General features: G+C 38.1%; 1 protein-coding gene across 10 annotated transcripts in view; it reads right to left on the bottom strand.

The window, feature by feature from the left end:
- The window catches only part of PLEKHA7 (pleckstrin homology domain containing A7), a 145,467-nt gene that overhangs the window by 45,973 nt on the left and 83,024 nt on the right, over positions 1–16,470 (bottom strand). For 8 of the 10 annotated variants that reach the window (XM_064714977.1, XM_064714978.1, XM_064714981.1 and 5 more), the window contains 4 exons: positions 15,928–16,011; positions 8,362–8,473; positions 2,713–2,817; positions 913–985 (listed from right to left, as the gene is read on the bottom strand). In XM_064714977.1, coding sequence (XP_064571047.1) covers positions 913–985; positions 2,713–2,817; positions 8,362–8,473; positions 15,928–16,011 — 374 coding nt within the window. The remainder of the gene's footprint in view (positions 1–912; positions 986–2,712; positions 2,818–8,361; positions 8,474–15,927; positions 16,012–16,470) is intronic. The other 2 variants (XM_064714982.1, XM_064714986.1) reach the window with 1 other exon arrangement.

Genomic DNA, 16,470 nt, shown 5'->3' with positions numbered 1-16,470 from the left:
ACCAGGCACTGGGATGGGACACTTCCTCAAGTCCCTTCTGACACAAATTCACTTATGATCCAACACCAATAATACATGCAGAAAAATGTTTTAAAGAATAAAAGTTTGGAGTTTGTTTTCCTAATCAGATTGAGTTTTTATTGAGCTTTTATTTCTTTTTTTTTCTTGGGGGGGTGAGGGTTGGGTGCTGCTTTTTAGCTTCAGCCAGAAGAATACACTTGAAGTATAAAGCTTATTGTGCCAAATGAGCAGTGACAGGCTGCAAAACATGATGGACCTTCCATTTAGCACTGTACATGCAGGCTAATGGCTATAATTAGGAAACCTCTCTTACTGCTGGCTCCAAGGGATCGACAGTAGAAATGCAGCATCTAGAAATATTAATTTCAAGTCTGATATTCTATAATGCTTTTCAAAAATTGTAGTACATGAAAACTTGAAAAGAACCTTACCTAATACCTAGTCTGGTCTAAGATAACATCTAACCTTTCTCTTTTTTTGGCAGAATTACTGGATTCAGAAGTTCTCAGTCTTACTTTGTCCCTTAGATTAAAACTGAACCAATGCCTTGATCTGGCCATAGCATATTCTTAAAAAACTCAGATGTCCAAGTGCAAGCAAGTAGGTACAGAGATGGGATAAATCTTATTTATTCCAGTCAGATGTTCTGCAAAGTAAACTGCGTCACTCACCAAACATAAATGACGTGAAAAAATATCATACAGCATCCTTTGCTTCCCCTACTCCGGCCTAGAATTTGCTGTGCATTTAAGATGTCTGGCCAAGCAATTGTTTCACTGTTCATCTCAGAACAACTAACTTTATCTGAAGAGCTCAGTTAGTTCATTCATTCACCATGATTTGTACAGGTGAACTATTCAGACTAACCCAAAACAGCTAATATTTACTCACCTTTGTAGTAAAACAAACAAAAATCAGCAAGCACAAACCATCGTCTCTTCCATAACCGCATTCCAGAACTATCCTGAAATGCAAGAAATGTGGTACATTTTTCATTTAAGGAAAGTTAACAGGCACAGTGTTGATCCAATGAGTAGTTTACCAGAAGCTTACCTAAACATGATTGCTAAGTGCAAAACAAATGGTTTCCATCTCAGCAAAATATTGTGTACTAAGAAAGAGGCAAAACATCCAGCTATAAAGTAATGAGGGCAGAATAGTCAAACTGCTAATTTTCATTAAGTAATTAAACCCTCATCCCTAACAGCATTCAGATTAACCTTGTACACAACCAGTGCTTATTTTATCTGCTCAGATTTATCTGCAATAAGGAAACCAAGTGTGTTTCTGGATGGCACAAACTCCAACAAAGATTGCCTGCAGACTAAATGAAAATCACTACACAGCTGTGAAGTATGACCTCACATTTCAGGCAATGATATCCTATAATTCAATCACCATATGTTACCCATGCCTAAAATGTAATTTAATCAAATATTCCTTAGGAAATAAAACAGGATGCATAATGTGCAAATTTTAATGAAGTATAATATAATATGCCTATGGAGATATATATATAGATATAGATATATATAACCTTGTCAGAATGAGGATTATTTGCATTGAAATTAATTTCTGAAGCTTTTAAAATTGCCAGACTATAACCTAGGCAAGTACAACTTGTTCAGCTCGGGTAGGCTTCAATGGGACCAGCAGGACAAAAAGCACCTTCAGATTTTAAGGGTTTACAAGCAAGGTTAGGGGACAGAAGGAAATAGGATATACAACATTGCCCTAGCTATTTCCCTCCTCCGTTCTGCAATCAAATTATCTATGGAAGGACTTTCTTCCCTTCCCTTTTTCATGCCACAAGGCTGGCAACACATACTGTGTCCGAGTTCTCATTCTGTCCTGAGAACTAATGGACTTGGGTAGTGATGTCAACAGAGCTGAGAGTGGAGCACAGCAGAATTACAGCTCTCCACCCAGGAGGAAGCAGACAGCTGTCAGCTATTTCACTTTCATGTAAAACCATAATTGTAAGCCTCAGATTTCAGCCTTCTCCTGCCCACCCCTAAATCTAGCTGCTGGATCTCTGTGATAATCCGGTAGGCACGGGCTGCGAAATGAGAAGCAGGGGAATTATTCTCATATAACAAACAGCTTTATTTACTTATTACACCCAAAGATGTGTTTCTGTCAGCTTAAGAGTTCAAGACACAGCAGCTGTAGAATTCTGTTCATTGAATGAAATTGTGTAATCCAGTCTTTGCTGGCTACATGTCCCCATTTCCCATCATTTTCTCCCTTCTGCTTCTGGAGAACAAAAAGGCATAGGGACTGGAATTAAGCCTTTGATCAGGGTAGAAGGGCATAACCAAGTAGATAGAATAAGGCCTTCACAGCCAGCCTCAGGCTGTGTTCTGAGGGAGTCAAAGATCAGCCTGACACTGAGCCAGCAGGACAAACCAGGGAAAATAACCACATTTAGATAAAGTTACAGCCTCAACACTGAGCTGAGATGGTGACTTCCATTTATCAGTTTCCTCTTCTGAATCAAAGCCATTTGTAAACCTTGGGTTTCACACTTGCCAAGCACAAATTCCTGATTATGGAAGTCTGTGGAAGTACCCAGCACTGCCCTGTGCCACCAACACGGGAGCTTCTGCTTTCCCAGGTCCTTGGAAGCACTGGCTCCTCCTTGATGCTTGCACTGAATATATGAACAGAACCAGGTGATCAGATGCATACCTGTTTGTGCAGCCAGCCTCTTACTATCACAGGGACATTGGGATTCCTCCTGATGGCTTGTTCCCTCTTTCCAAAGCTGTGAACTTTGCTTCCAGTCTTCACAACCTGGAAAGTATAATGGAGCAGTGGTTTCTAAGCTGTACTGAGACTCATTTCATATTACAAATACTCTCACTGCAATAACTTATACTTCATTACACAGCAACAAAGTACTCATGGCATTTTCAAGGGCAAGTAAACAGGCAATGATATTTACAACAGAGCAAAGTCAATCCTCCACCCTCATCAGGATGGTGTGCCAGCTCCTGTTGAAGAGCAGCAGCACTGCTGTGTCAAGTCAGAAGTTGGAACTGTGCAAATTTTAGTGTGCTTGGAAAGAATATTTGAGAGCTGCATGCAAGCCTGTGGAAAATATTGCACAAGCTCTACACAGGACTTTGAGCAGATGAATCTTACTCTTGCTCTTCTTTGTTTGGCTTTTTGGAGGGGGGGTTCAGGGGGTCTTTTTGGTGGATTTTACTTTTTCCTTCCTGTTTAAATTCAAACAACATTGATAGCTTAATAAAATGCTTGGACTCTGGCCCTGCAAACAAAAAGAGAAGACAGTGAGGCTACCAGGGAACACACCCACACAGCAGCCAGTGGAAATCACAAGGCCTAGGAAATGATCTGTGTCTTACTGAAACCTCAGTTTTGACCCACATGGACAAAACTATTTCAAAAACAAACAAGCAAGGCCCATCCATGTGTGAAAAAGCACACATCACTCAGTGAGTAATTTCCTGTTCTTTTCCAGCCTCAGCCCAGTTTGCTCTCCAAGTGCTTCAGGACAGACTACCCTTACAGTTGCTGCCGCGTTCTTCAAGAAAAGAGCTGTCCAAATTCTTTCCTACAGTGTCTCTCTTTTTAATTTCTGAGCTTGTCAGGGTACAGATGCTCTGCAGGCAAACAGCAGCTATGGAAACAAGTATATTCATCACACACAAGGGATAACTTCAGAAAAAAATCCAAGTGTACTGTTCCTGCCAGGCAGGCAACATCTGGACTAGAAGACTGCTGTCTATAATGTAAATAACCCTAGCAGAATATTGTAACTTTAAATGGATTCTGTTGATTGATTGATGAAGGCCAGACTTTACCAATCAGCACTAAATTTCCTGTCTCAATGAAGATTTGGCTAAAACCAGTATGAAAAAATGCACTTCTTTTTTGGTGCTACAGCATATGAAGCAGTGAGGCAGATTTAACAGGAGTGAGGAGGAGGATTTCCCCAGCAGTGCCACCTCCCCAGACAGCTCAGTGGGAGCCTGCACAAGGCCCAGCAGCACCCAGGGCACCACAGAAATCCCACACTTGTGCACCTGTCCAGGGCTGCTGGCACAAGCCCAGCAGAGCAGGCTGTACAAGAGGATTCTGAGGAGGTGCCCCTGCCATCCAGCCAGCAAAAGCCAGCTCACAGCAGAAGCCAGCTCAGGATGGAATCACCAAATCTCCCAGGCTGTGTCTCTGTGCTAAGGCACTCAGCCAACAGGCTGCAGAGCACTGGCTTTGGGCAAACACGGCCAAATAAGGGCTTTGGTTAAGAAAAATGAGAAGTAAACAAGACAGTTGAGTTTTTAAAAATTGCCGCCAAATGTTAAGATGCAACAGCAACATTAAAAGGGTGATGAAAAATAATGAGGCCCAAATTTGTTAAAGCTCTGAAAGTCAAAATTCTATTTTTATTTTGTTTTTACTTTATCTGTACTTTGCAGCTGAACATAAATCAATTTACAAAACATACAGAATTTAGTTTCCTAATCTTTCTCTCATGTAGATCTTCGGAAGGGTGAAGGAACTGAGGAGCAGTGAAGTGCAGCTGATCTAGCCTTATAGCAGCATTTAAATTGGGGTTTTTTTAAAATCAGATATTTTAATCAAGCACTTTCTCTGATATTAATAATTTAAAAATGCAGACCACAATGTAGAAAAATCATCCTTGGACTTGGTCAAAGGACCAAATAATTTCCAAGGCACAGGAGTAGGAAAATTTGTCCAAAGGCTGTGTATTACATGTCAATCCGATACCCATAATGGAAACAAAATTATCATTTTATGGTGCTTTATGTAATTAAAATTCTCCTATAATCTTCAGTATTGATTATCTCATTCTGCTCTGGAATAAAACAAAGCATAACAGATACTTAATCACACCTTGTTTCCACTGGCTAGACTAAGAAATTGGTTTAAAAGAAAAGGTGTATTTTTAAACTATTTCTCTGCACTGCAGTAGTCTGTTCCTAACTTGAATTCTTCTGATACCATTGTCAGGAGTTTAAAAATGCAGGTCAGCACAGCTGTCTGTATCACTGAAGACACAAAAGTCACTTTTGACTTCAGTACATTTGTTATGCTGACTTGCTTGTGAATGACTGCTGAGTTTTTGTAACAAAACTCAAAAATGTCAAAAGCCAAAATTTTCAAATCCCTTTCCATCACTGCCTCATCTTGCTTACAGCTGCTTGTAGCTGAGGAGGAAAGTTGCTAACTTGTTATGCAATTTTTTTTCTTTCTTTTAAACAGGACTAACAAAAAAAGTACAGACAGACTTTTTAAAATAGTAAACAGGAAGACTGTATTTTGGTCAAAATATGCAAATACATATGCATCATAAAACATGGAACTTACAACCTAGAAGGAATTTTTAAAAAGTCAATCCATAAAAAGCCACCTGTTTAAGTCATAAACTCTAAGTCAAAAAATCTCATTGTTTCAGTTAGAAACTTATGGATCCTTTCAGTATCTCTAAGAAAATGAGACATAATCCTTATTTTTCAGAAAGAAAAAACTGAAACTCTGCAAAAATCACCAGATTTTGAGCATTCACATGCAGTGGCTGTGAACTAGACCCCGTGTTGCACTCCAGCCTCAGACAGCCCCAGAGCTGGCACATCACACTCCTGTCACCACTGCTTGCTCCTGCTGCCAGACACATTCTTCACTTGGATTCCTCACCAGTTTACCTCAGGGAAACACCAGCAGCTACCAGTGTCACCAACAATTCAATGACTTGTGTTATGCAGAGCCCATCCAAAACATGCTCTCAAAGTGCAGATAGTAAATACATTCCCTACAGTCCTTTCATTTTTGACTTGGCGAAGGCCCTGTGTGGCACAGGAACATTTATAAACTTCCATTCACACCACCACATGTTTCAACAGACTAAATTCCAAATGTACCTTGCTGTAAAACTGAAACAGACCCTTATTCCTCCATAACCTTGAACATTAATCAATATAAATGGCTTTTTAATATGAACTGGTTATGAACAAGATCTTTGGGACAGAGAATAATTGCAGTTTATCAAAATGCCCTTTTGCTTTTCATTCCCTCAAGCCCATGCTCCTCAAATGTCAAAGAGTACAATAGACTGCATTGCTCTCAAGTCTTTAGATGATTTACCCAGACAGTTCCTGCATCAAAATACTGGCCCCAAATGTGCACAGCTCTATAGAAAAAAAGTCTGAATGTGGCCAGGATTCCAACACTATGCATACACCATTCTGCGATGGCATTTGCACGACCAAATTTTAGAAATATTAAAAAAAAAAAAACATTAGCCATGGCTAAGTAGTGAACATGAACATGTCTCTGGCTTCATGATTGTGCTTCATGTCTGCATCTGAGAACACACTCTTTGAAAGAATGATTAGGAATTCAGGGAAGGAAACATTTAGAAGTAGATGGAAGGACCTTAAAATCTCTTCTCAACCTCCCAAAAGCCAATCTCTGAGTGAAGGACACAGGTTATTTTACAGACTTTTTTCTCACAGCTAGTTCACTTGAAATAACTTTTGTGTTAGACTGTGAAGGAATTCAACAGATCTGACTTTACAAAACAAGGGAAGTGATTTCAAGTCTGTTAACACATGCAATGATGAAACAGTGTAGAAATATGTAGGAAAGATGTTGTTTCATCTTAATTAAAAACCCAAAGTAGAATAAATCTTATAAAAACAAACTTGGTGAAGAAGCAAAGTGCTGGCAAACCCTCTGTGAGAGCTTTATTCTAAGTCTAAAGTTAAAAAATCCACACCTGGGAGCCTGCCAGAAGCATGCACAGCCACCCTTAGAATGGACTGCAAACAGAATAGAGAGACAGACCAAAACCAGACCAACCAAAGCCTTGGGAGGTGGTTCTGGATATTCCCTGAGCTGTGACAAAAAAAGCATCACCCTCCTGCTCAGCTGTGTGGTTCTGACACGCCCAGTGAATGAGCCCCCAGCATGTGGGTGGCCTGGGAGTGGAATCCAGTCCCCATTTTTGGTCTCTGCTGGATCAGTGCAAGCAGGGGACAGAGGGCAGCAGCAGGAGCAGGGCTCAGAGGATGCACACTTTCTGGCAGAAGTGTGATCCTGGCCAAGTTAAAGCCAACTGTGCCACTGCAGAACTCCCCAGCTCAAAGCACCCTATCAGGTCCCCAGTAAGTTTTTGCTGGTTTAAAAAGGAAAAAAATGAGCTTTCTGCCTCTAATGCAGGCTTTAAAAACTCAGAGTAAGGAGGATAAATATGGTAAAAACAAATTCTGACATACTTTGGTAAATTCAACTCTTCAAATAGCAAAAAGAAGTGTTTCAACTAATTCAAGCAATCTACTAAGCTGACTGCAGTGATAACTTCATCTAGCACTTTAAAGATAAATGTATTCTTGAGATACAATACATTATAATCTTTGTGTTGGTTCAATAACTTACACATTATAAGTTTTAAAAAATAATTTTTCAAAAATTAATTTTCAGCTTCTCATGAAATTCTATAATTTCCTATACTCAAGCACATCAAAAAATTAGATGCGTAGTAAAAGATTTTAAGTATTCCAACTAAACAAAATATCTTTGCAATCAATTCGGTGAAGTCCTTTCTTAAACTCAGTTACATAAAAGGCTGCTCACTTTAGCATTTAAAAGAAAACCAACTGAGAAGCTTAAGAACTGCAGTCAAAGTTAAGAAAATTATCTCTGCTAATTCTTTCAATATTGCTCTACCCCTTTTTATCCACCCACTACCATTCTCACTGTTCTGTAATTTATTGTAAGGTCAAAGAAGTATTAAAATAGATGGTGACACTTCAAGTACAGCACTTCATTATACTTTGTTCAATAATGGACACAGGTCCTTTGTCAATGACAAGGAATGGACTTTTCTATTATTAAACATTATGTGTGTGAACTTGGTGCCTTGGTGCTTGTGCAATGCAGTGAGGGCAGAAAGGATTTAATTGTTACTAGGAGGAGGAAAGGCAGTAAGATTTCATGAAAAAGTAAGAACTGCAAAATCTTGGTATCATGCATCATATCTGGCCATATACACTGAACTACTAAAACACTTGCTGAAATACTAATATTCCATATATTTACTTCCACTTGTAACACTCAAACTTTCTATGTCCCAATAATCATAATGTAAGAAGTCACCATTCAATGCTGCCATGTGGGTATACAGTGCTGTCAAAAGGTTTGTGTCTGGATAGAAGATATTACCTCTTCTCTGAGGTCTCACTAGACTTCTAGCTAAATCCACAGCCCTACTGAAAACAGCATAAGGACACTGGATTTAAAATCTGTGAGGTTGTGATCAACAAGCTGAAAAAAATAAATATTTTCCTTTACCTTAGAGCCAGGTTTTGCATCAACAGCAGACGTGGTTACTGCAGTGGACGTTTCACTGACCATGCTTGAAGGCCTTTGGTTTATTTGTTGGTTGGACATAGATGAATTCTGTCTAGAAAGCAAACAAAACCAGATCATCTAAAGCGCATTGTTTCAAACATTGAGTGTGGCCTTTTTATGTTTAAAATTCACAGTGTGCAAATGAATGACAAGTTAGTCAAATATTTCCTGTGCACCTGCAAGTTCCTTTGCACCACTCCTGTCATTTAGATTTCAGGTCTTTCTCAAGCAGTGGCATCTGATGATGGGTATTTGTCTATGCATCAGGAGGGAGAAACCTGCCAAATTGTCTGCAAACCCAAGAGAGAATCAAGATCTAACAAGGAGTGCAGGAAGAGAGAAGATAAGGCCAATGCAATGAAACCAAACTGCCCAATTTAGAGAATTGGCCAAACCTGTGAAAGAGCCAGTGCTGGGGAGAAAAGGACAGGAATCAGCACTTGGCAATAACAGGCTTTTTATTTAAAATCAAATTGAGCCTTGACTGCTGTTAGATCTTTCACTAACTTAATGCTGTATCTTTGAATCTGCCCAAAATATGATTCATAGCACAATATGAATTATTAAAATACCTTTTAAGCAAAATGGTGCAATTCAAGGCAGATAGTCGTTAGAAATGTGTAATTTCTGAGTCATCCTAAGATTCCAGAAATCCTGATAACTAGCTCAGATATCCATTTAAAGCTAAGTGAGGTCAATCCTACCAGAAGAACCTGTTCAACAAGTAAGAATTCAGTACAGCCACCTAGATGAAGAATTGAGAGGATAAATGGAAGGGGAAAATAAAATCTCTGTGAAGAGAAGCTTCAGCAGCCAAACTCGACACCAGCATCGAATGAAATTAAAACCACAGGTGGCATTTTCAAAAATCATTAACAACATAATTTAGCAAATAACAAGTAGCAATAGAGTCACATCAGAAAAGAAAACACAACAAAACAAACAATTAATAACACCTAATTTTCCTTTTCCCAGTCACCAAAGCCATTTATTAGAAAAACCAAAAAAGGTATAAAAGCTACACCAAACATGGTCGCTGCTACCACTGAAATCCAGATCTGAACACAACAGAGAACAGAATAACTCTGAGTTACCACAGAATTATAAATAATTCCGAGTTATCATGAGAACAGAGAAGAGTCTGTGATTTTACTAGCTCAACACAAGGTTTAATAGAGGACTAAATATTTGACACCACTGCTCTTCCTCAGTTAGAACCTGAATAATTATCTGTTCAAAAGCTAGGATAGGTGTTTTTTCCTTATTTTTCCATTTGTGACCAGGGTTTCAATGAAGCTTGCAAGTAATTAATACAAGTTACGTCCCATTTTATTTATATCTTGCACATCTGACATAAATTCCTTCTGCCTAGATTTTATATAAAACCTCAGTCCAAGATATAAGAACAACCTACAGAAGGCCCCTAAAATTCCTGGCCATTCTTTAAAGCAAGGGAACTTAATCATGGCAGTTTGAGTCCATTTACCGCAACTCTAATGAACCAACTACCCTGGTTCAACATTTAATCACCTTTTAATCCAGTCCCTGCAAAACGCAGATTAAGAAACTTCCCATATATGACACTGCCTGACTAAGCTATTCCTGTTGATGAAAATGAAAAATACTATTTAAATTTTGACAAATTGGAATCAATTTTTCCAATAAAAAATTAATCAAGAAGAAATAACCCCAGAGGAATGGTTTTAACTTAATATTTCTACTCTGATTTAACAGACTTTCTCTATTTCCAAAAATGCTGTTTCACAGCAGGTTAAACATACTGCACTTTAAAAAAATAGAAGAATTACAGAGCAAAATAAGCTTTATGTTTAACCATAATAAGACCATCATAAGAAAATCATAATACAATACAGAATGATAAAAATGTAATTTCTGAGCATTTATTATGTGATCATACTGTGATTGCCCTTTCACTTGCCACTACAAGTGATCACTGCCAAGAAACCAGGCTTTCCCTTTCTAGTAGTATCAAATTAATGACGAACTTCAAATTCACAAGAAGAAAAATGCTCTTTAAAAATGTGAGGTAGTTGCCATGGAAGAATTCACATAGCAAGCAAAAGACACATTAAGTCCATTGAAAGAGAAAAGACATTATTATTCTCATTATTCTCCTATAAAAAGTCTTCAGCAGCAAATCTGGTAATGCAAACTTGCTGTACCCAACATTTAACAGAAAACACAAACCAATACTGCAAATTCATTTCAGTATTTGTATACAGTATTTCAAGGATACAATAGGATTTTTGCATGAAATCAGAACATACAACTCGGGTATTCAAGTCTTTTAACAGCTATTGAATATTCTCAGTGTTTTTAAAAGCAAATAAAAACAGGCAGAATATGCAGAATTACCTGAAACATCCTGGCCTGTTAAGGGAATTAGCATTGTCCAAATAATATTTACAGATTCAACTTCAAAAATAATTGACTACAGCACTGACCCTGTGCATTCAGAAACATTAGTTCAACGTCTCTATTACCAAAGATGTTTGATAATAATACCTGTTATCCAAGGTACCCCATTCTGCCTTCATAGTGATGCTGTTTTACTGTTTTCAGGCTAGTTTTTACTGCCTCCCACAAGTGTGTGAATGCACACACAGAATTGCAGTGTGTCCATTTGGAACTCCAATATTGTGTAAATATTTTTAAGAACTTGAAAATAACACCCTATATAATATCTCCTGTCAAGCAACTCCCTGCTCTACTTAAACATTGCTAGTATGTCTCCAGAAACCATATTTACCAGCTGAAAAAATTACATAGCCAACATTTGGGTTATTAAAAAACCCTAACACTGAAGAAGAACAATAAAAAACAATGACTACACCAGTAGCCTATATTGAATGTGCAATACTCACGAGAGACCATAACGATCAGTCGACTTGGAAGATCCACATCCATACCAGCAACTTAAAAAGTTTATTTGTTGGAATCAGACATGATGCAATAACATTGTGTCAATGTAGTTTTATTACTAATAAATTTCCTAATCAGTTAGATTAAAAAAAAAATGCAACCTTCCCAGTATTTCTATACATGTAAACAAGGTAGACTCTTATTTTAGGGTTGTTTGGGTCTCCTCTTTCCTCTCCACCTGATATTTTTGCTGCTATAGTAACCAAATGCAATAGATAAAATAAGATGGCTCTCTCCCCAGAGGTGATACACAGGTTTTATCAGGCACACAAAAACAGGCAAGAAAGAGGATAGCACTCATTGCATTAAGCACACTATATTTTTCCCCCATGTCTACATTTATGTTCGTATTTTTTAAAGCACTATCTTCTCATTTGCAAACACACTCCTATGACAAATATTATATACAGCTCCTAATACACAAATAGTAATGTTTAACATTAGTCACATGGCTCTATGTGCCTGACTCTTCCTTTCTGTCCACAATTACTTAAAGAACTGTTATTTAACAAAGATATGAGAGGAGAAATCTAAACATGATATACAGCTATCCTCAGTAATTCTAGCATAGATTGTTTTCAGAGAAATGCAGGTGTAACAATGTATTTAACTAAAAACCAAACACCTGTCTAGCAGACTTATCATTAATTCTCACTTCTCCATCAGCTGTTTAAGAAAGGTCCCTTTGTGGATTAAGGGTTCATTAAAAACATGAAAACAAAGCACAAAGACAAGAGGCAGTTGTGAATTGGAGGGGCTTCCCATACAGCAAGATACTCAGATTATTTCAATGTGATCCTAAAAACTGTGAGGTGAACAAGTCAAAAGAAAATAAAAATTATTCTAGACAAAATCTGAGATGCTGGCAGAAAGAGATAGAAAACTAAAGTTAAATTACAAACAACCATGATGCCAAACTGAATTCAGTGCCAATAACAGAAAAGTAATTCAAAGGAGGAACAAATAAAAACCACCTCTGCAGCTTTTATCACTCAAAACAACATTGCCAAGGAAAGGTTTTTAAATATCAGCTCAATGAGTAACAGCAGCCAAAGAACATGAAGAATTATTAGTAAAGAAATAGAGAAGGAAAAGTACAATTAAATTATTATAACAAACAACGAGCTCATAGGCTGAATCTTGCAGTCACCTATGACCAACCATTCCATGAGAAAAAAAGAAACCTAAAAGTGACAGCCAGAAAAGCTGTCTCTCAAGCAGAGCAGTGAAGGATACAGAACACACACCCCACACACCAAGTGAGCAAAGCTGCTAAGCTTGGAAAAAGAGCAAAAGGTCAGGATTTGATAGTGGTCCCAGCTAAGAAAGTTTTAGGAAACAAGGAATTACTAATTCACTATTAAAAAAAAAAAAAAAAAAGAAATCTAAATTAGATCACCCTTAGAAAGAAGGAATAGTGTAAGGATCAAAAGATAATGTAATTCAAAAGTCACAGGTTCCAGCTACAATGGAGTTGAGAAAACCAGATTTCAGCTTGAAAAGCAAAATTGATGTGATATTGTTTAAAGGCCTTGGGGAAAGACTATGAAATACAGTCCCAGCCTTCTACTGAAAGTGCCCAGTTCTCATTTGATCAAGTGAATCAAGGGCACTTGGTTCACAACTGAGTCATAACCAAGCTAGGATTACATCACTCCTTGGTGTCATTTTCCAAAACTTGTTTCCAAATCTTCTTGCCAGAACAGTGCCTCCAGGATGAGGAATGGCCAGAGCAGTCCCAACATTCATCATTTCTACACAACTGTAAATTACTTTTTTGATGTAAAATGTGTCCTTTTAAATAGATATGTCTGCTGCAGCCTGAGCAAGTCTGTGCTCACTTTTCCCCACTAGCTCCCAGTCAACATCTGTTGACAACCCCTTGGCCTTAATCTTAAATTAAAATCAACCAGCCAGTAATAAATCACATCACAACAGCACTAAAGAACAAATCTCCTTTTATGAAACCCTTAAGAGTGCTACTGTTTCAGATAGGGTTCTCCAGCTACAGGAAAAAGTAGTCTTGGTCAAAGGATGCCATGATGGAAAGTTTCCACAGACCATACAGACCCAGAGACTGCCTCTGACCTGAGTCCTTCTGGTGGAAATCCTTTCATCACAGGACAGGGATCTACAACACTGACTCCAAACTGACACACCACCAACACCACTGATTCCAAGAAATCCCTGATGCCTGAGGGAAAAGGACTGGAAACACAGCACAGCTCCATCACAGTTCCTAGGCCTTAGGACAGGGAGGTGCCAACAGCTCCTCTGATTTCACCAAACACTTCCAAGATGCCAACATCATCACCTGGCAGGAACGCAGGTGAAGAGTTCAGGTCTTCACAGGACCATGGTGGAGAGTCCCTGTGCAAACCCCCACTGCTGCACAGAACTGGTACAAAGCTAAGGAAAGCAGAGCATCCCACATACTTGAAAGACATTTTTAAAGCAATTTCAACTGCCAGATTAAAAACATGTGATTTTAAAAACACTGTGTTCTTCAGGCCAATAACAAGGCTTAGAGAAACATTCTTGCAAATACTGTTTTCTGAGCAGTCACTAGAAACATTTATTCTTTCTATCCCTCCAGCCATTCTCTCTTCTTTTAGAATTAAAAACACCCCTAATTCCACTACAGTGTGAGATTTTTCTTGGTTTTGATACCATGTCAGTCTGAGTAACTAAAGTCTACCTGTTCATCAGACTGCCCTCCAAATAAGCACTTCCACTTCTCCTCCAATAAAGTTTCTAACATACATTAAAGATTACTAAATCTATGTGCCACCACCAAGTACTTCTTTCAATATCTTTTTTAATAATTTATCAGCTGCCATGACTACAAAACAAAAAACAGCCCAGACAAGTGTGACTAATCCAGGCAGGCACTCCAAGAGGTTACCCAGACACCTATTTTCCAGTACCTATGTTTAAATTCATATTAAATTTGACTGAACCTTTACAACAGATAAATTAAAAACCAATTAATGGATGGAAGCTGGAACACATGACTGCTGTCCATATCTTCTGTGACACTTGCTGATTTGCAACAATAGCTGTTCTCCTCACTAGGAGAGTGAGATGGAGCAGATTGTTTCATATCTGTAAATGAGCAAAGCACCTGCTTGCCATGGGACAGCTGGGGTGACCTCCAGCTCAGCAGCCACCCCACAGCCCTCACACCCAATCACAGCCCTCTCCTACAATGTTATATTTCATGTTAGCTCTCATCAGGGTTTTTAACATAGGATTTGGCCTTGGCTTTGCTTTGCCTTGGGGGAGAGCAACTGCTTAGAGCCCATGGCTTTTTAGGGGTTTTGCTGCTATCGCTGGTTTTGGTTGGTTTGGCTTTTAAACTACTTGAGAAGTTCTCAGGGCTGTAAGCAGAACATCAGAGCTCTACAGCCATGTTCTGCTTCTCCAAGTCCCAGGAGAAGACATGGAAAAGCTCAGTCTCCTGGGAGTGCTGAACAGCCCCCCTCTAGGCCTCATTTTTCTTAATGCTGCAACTGCTTTTCATAGCAGTCCTACCAAAATGTAAAGCAAATTAAATGTCACAGAATTTGAAATGTAAGGAGCTCAGAATCGTGCAGGCAGCCACACAAACCTCACATGCAGGGCACCACAGCAGGATGCCCGGACTCTGTGGCAGAGGCTGCTTGAACAGTGCTGGAAAACTGGCCTGGAAAAGAAAAACTATCTGGTGTTTGTTGTGCCATTCTTCTTGCCCTTTGGTTTTAGAAGTGATGTAGAGTTTTGTCCCAGACTGTTTTCTGTCTAGGGAAGATACCCAGTCATTCCACTAGAGAAGGATGGCAGCAGCAATCTAGCAGGCAGCCAGGGTGACAGGGAGGAGCTGAAGTCTACAGAGAAATGGTGCATGATTCAATCCAGCACCAATCCAAATTCACCAGGACCGAACACATACATTTCTTAGTTTTGTTTGTTTTTTTTTAATCAGACAATCAAGATTAAATATGCTGGACACAAATATTTCCTGCACCTTATATTCTAAGCCTTGTATTAAAACATATTCTACACAATATATTCTAAGTCTTGATTTAAAAAAAATTTCTTTAGAACAAAGAAAAACAGGCAATGAATGCAGAACATCTTAAACATAAGAAAACCAAGGAAATAAAATTGAAACTAGTAGCATTATGTGTATTTCAATTTCAGTAAAAACCTTCCAATATGCACTTTACATTTATGTTCTGTTTACCTGATATTTATACAAGACTAAGGCATTATTGTTTATGCATATTTTGTCTTTTTTTTTGTTTATTTTTAGGTTTGCCTGAGTTTTTTTTTTGAAGATTTGATAAAGATTTTCCCTCAAGTCCTAGCTTGGAATCAAAAACTATCACAATGATAGTTTTTGATTCCAAGCTAGGACTTTAAAGTAGTCACTATCATAATGAAAAGCAAAATATTAACCACAAACCTCAACTAAATTTTTCTACAATATTGGAAGAACTATCAATACATTAAGGTACTAATCTGCTGTAGGTAAACGTGTTACTGTTTTAGATCTCTTGACACGGGTATAAAACTACTTACTCTTCTCGCAAAATAAATTCAATATTTTCTGGAGAAACCTGTCCTGTCACAGGATGTCTAAATGACGTGGTCTGCTGATTATGGCTGAAAGGAAAAAAAAAAGAAAAAAGGAAAAAGAAAAATTAATATTGCTATACTCTGTAAAATATGATCTCTAAAAAGCAGAACTTTTTATATTGATGTTTTGCTGCTCAAGTCCAGAAATTGAACATATTTCTGAGGTACATTTCAAGTCTGAAATGTTTTCAGCTCTTTCCTATGTTCTTGTAGACTTTGCCAATGGCACACTGTGCCATTTAATTATTAAGCAAGTTAATGCTTTAAAAGTAAACTAGTTGCAATCTTTAGTTAGAGACACACACTTGAATTTATGATTATTTATACCTGGTTGTTACCAGATTATTTAGATATAGCATAGAAATTACATAACATACATTGCTGATTTGTGTTTCCATAAATTTCACGGAATAGAACCAGTAATTTGAAATGCAACATTTCACACTATTTTTATTATTTAATGACATCAGAGAGAAATTATGTGGA

Source organism: Zonotrichia leucophrys, chromosome 5 (assembly GCF_028769735.1).
Source record: "Zonotrichia leucophrys gambelii isolate GWCS_2022_RI chromosome 5, RI_Zleu_2.0, whole genome shotgun sequence".
In the NCBI taxonomy this organism is placed as follows: domain Eukaryota; kingdom Metazoa; phylum Chordata; class Aves; order Passeriformes; family Passerellidae; genus Zonotrichia; species Zonotrichia leucophrys.
This window is presented reverse-complemented; position numbering and strand designations above follow the sequence as displayed.